Consider the following 2,414-nt stretch of genomic DNA (forward strand, 5'->3'; position numbering starts at 1 on the left):
AGCAGGCATGGCTACCTGACCAGGTCCTCCCTTGTTTTTCCTTTTACTTTTGTGTTTGAGGTTGACCAGCATCTATCACAGTTTGCAAGATTGCAAAGCATGTGGAAGATAACCTGGGAAGTGTCTACAAATTTGTGGGTCAAGCACTTTGCCAGCCTTAAAGTCATTTATAGGTGCTTACTATTATCTAGATTCTGAGGCCCTTCCATCTTTGAGATTTGGTGGTACTGAGGCTATGCCAAGTTCTCACCTGAGATGTATGGTTGTTCAAAGCGAACTAACTCCTATGGTGTGTGTGTGGGGGGGGGGGGGGCTTGATAAGTCTTTTTCAAACCTGCTTATCCACATTTGTTGTCTACTTGGCACTCAACTTCACCCGCAGCTCCAAGAATCTGTAACATGCACAGCAGCCATACCCTGGTAGACCATTTCTGGGCAAAACCGGGTTGAGGACAACTGAAGGGACACAAATCTATCAAGCCCATGATGACTTCCCTTAATGAATTAGGCGGATAAGAACAATTCATTCCAACATCCATGAAGGCAGCTGAAGCAGGCTCTGTGGAGGGCTTCAAGCTTGGTCCATCATCAAAGATACCAAGGTCATCCACTGCATCCCAGGCTGTTGCAAGTTTTCCTAACTTTTGTCTTGCCACTGGCCTTTGATGATTATAGATGAGAGAGTGAGGCTGATGACTTGATGCAACTCTCCCTCACTTAAATCCAATTCATCCACAAGTCAATATATTACCCTATACTGTCACTGGTACTCTTCAGAAGCAAAGGACAAACAACAACAGTTCTCACCTTGTGTATTGTAAGGGCTTTCCTAGTTCTGATATCCCTTCTCAGCTCTGACATTCTATGCTCTAAGGTTACTCCTAGGCTTGCCATCTTGGGTCCTAAATTCTCATTGGTTATAACAATTTGTATTTGTCAAGCTCTGACCATCTCCCAGTTTCTATGATCAAAGGTCCCTCCCATTTCATGTTCTAGAGCCCTATCCGGATTGAACTCCTTTGTTACCTGCCTCCATCTTCTTTTTTTTTAAAGTTATCATCTTTAATGAAATGACTTTGGAAATAATGTACATTTCCATGACACCAACACAACAGTTTTCAGAGCCACAGTAAGATACACAGAATTACATCCGTAATTTGTATTAAATGTGAACATTTCAAGCTGCAATTAATTACATGGCAAACAAGATCAAGAAAGCAACCATCAAACAAAAGAGACCCATAGCTTCAGACAAGGCGAATCCCAGGATAGCATGTGAGAACAGCTGCTGCTTCAGTGAAGGGTTTCTGGCATAACCAATAATCAGACTACCAAAGACAGTTCCAATACCAGCACCAGAACCAGCCACTCCTACTGTGGCAGCACCTGCACCAATAAATTTGGCAGCAGTGTCAATGTCTCTGCTCATAGCACTGGTCTGGAACTCCCTTAGTGCCAGCTGAGACACTCTGTTCTGGGCCCCATAAGATGCTGTGCTGCCCTCTCTGGTCCTGACCTCTGGTCGAGACAACACTGCTGCAGAAATTGGTCTGTATACAATTCTTGATCCAGCACGGATCAGAGAGGGGGAGCAGGCGAGCTTGGCGCAGGCGAACATCTTAGGAGTGGCTGGGGCAGCGGCGACAGAAGAAGGGACCAGATGGTGGGTCGCGAGGGCACGGTTTACTGCCGCTTTCCCTGGTGTCTCTCCCCGGCAGCTGCGGCACAGGTCGAACCGAGTGGGGCTGCACTCGCAGGCGCGGTCCCTGCCTCCATTTTCTCATCTTTAAAATTGGAATAACATTAGCCCCTGTCACTCAGGGTTGTCTTGATCACATTAGATGAGAGACATAAAGCACTTTTTGAACTTTAAATGACAGAAAAATATTATTGTTGTTGTTATGAAAAAGAACAATATACATTTAATGCATTATTTTAACTGACTGACTAGAATAGAGTCATGAGTCCAAATCCAAGAAGGATCTTTACCAAGTTGTAGAAGCATAAAAGAAATCTAAAGAATAATCCTTTGCATCCATGAGTTCAACTAACTGTAATATTTGAGTGTGATAACTTGCTTTTATGTTTTTCTCCTATCTCCTCCATTCTTTTCTCTTCTTCTCATCCTTCTTCTTTCTGTGTTCGTTACCCTACTATGTGTAACTATGTGGGGAAACAAACACTTTTTAACTACAGTCTTCTGACTTCTGTGCCAAGAGAGGAGTATATTTACCATATTAATGGAATCAGTTCTGGAAATGTTTTTCCATTGGTATTTTCTAGAAATATATTCCTTTCTGTTCACTTTGAGAGTAGTGGGGAACAGCCACCTGCTTTCAGAAATAAAGTTTGTACTGCTTGGCCTCATCAGGCTGGGGAGTAAACCTCAAAGCACTGAAAACATTTAAATTATG

At 43.2% G+C, this 2,414-nt stretch overlaps 1 protein-coding gene across 1 annotated transcript; it reads right to left on the minus strand.

Moving 5' to 3' along the window:
* Window positions 1-1,040: 1,040 nt before the first annotated feature.
* LOC118832838 (ATP synthase F(0) complex subunit C3, mitochondrial-like) lies at window positions 1,041-1,618 on the minus strand. The gene has a single exon (XM_036740210.1). The coding sequence runs from the start codon at window positions 1,616-1,618 to the stop codon at window positions 1,193-1,195; it is 426 nt and encodes a 141-aa protein (XP_036596105.1). The 3' UTR covers window positions 1,041-1,192.
* Between the last annotated feature and the right edge of the window lie 796 nt (window positions 1,619-2,414).

This window comes from Trichosurus vulpecula, chromosome X (assembly GCF_011100635.1).
Source record: "Trichosurus vulpecula isolate mTriVul1 chromosome X, mTriVul1.pri, whole genome shotgun sequence".
NCBI classification, from domain to species: Eukaryota; Metazoa; Chordata; class Mammalia; order Diprotodontia; family Phalangeridae; genus Trichosurus; species Trichosurus vulpecula.

Bases quoted from the DNA above. Each gene is read 5' to 3' on its own strand.
- LOC118832838 (XM_036740210.1), bottom strand. From the start codon at position 1,618: ATGTTCGCCTGCGCCAAGCTCGCCTGCTCCCCCTCTCTGATCCGTGCT.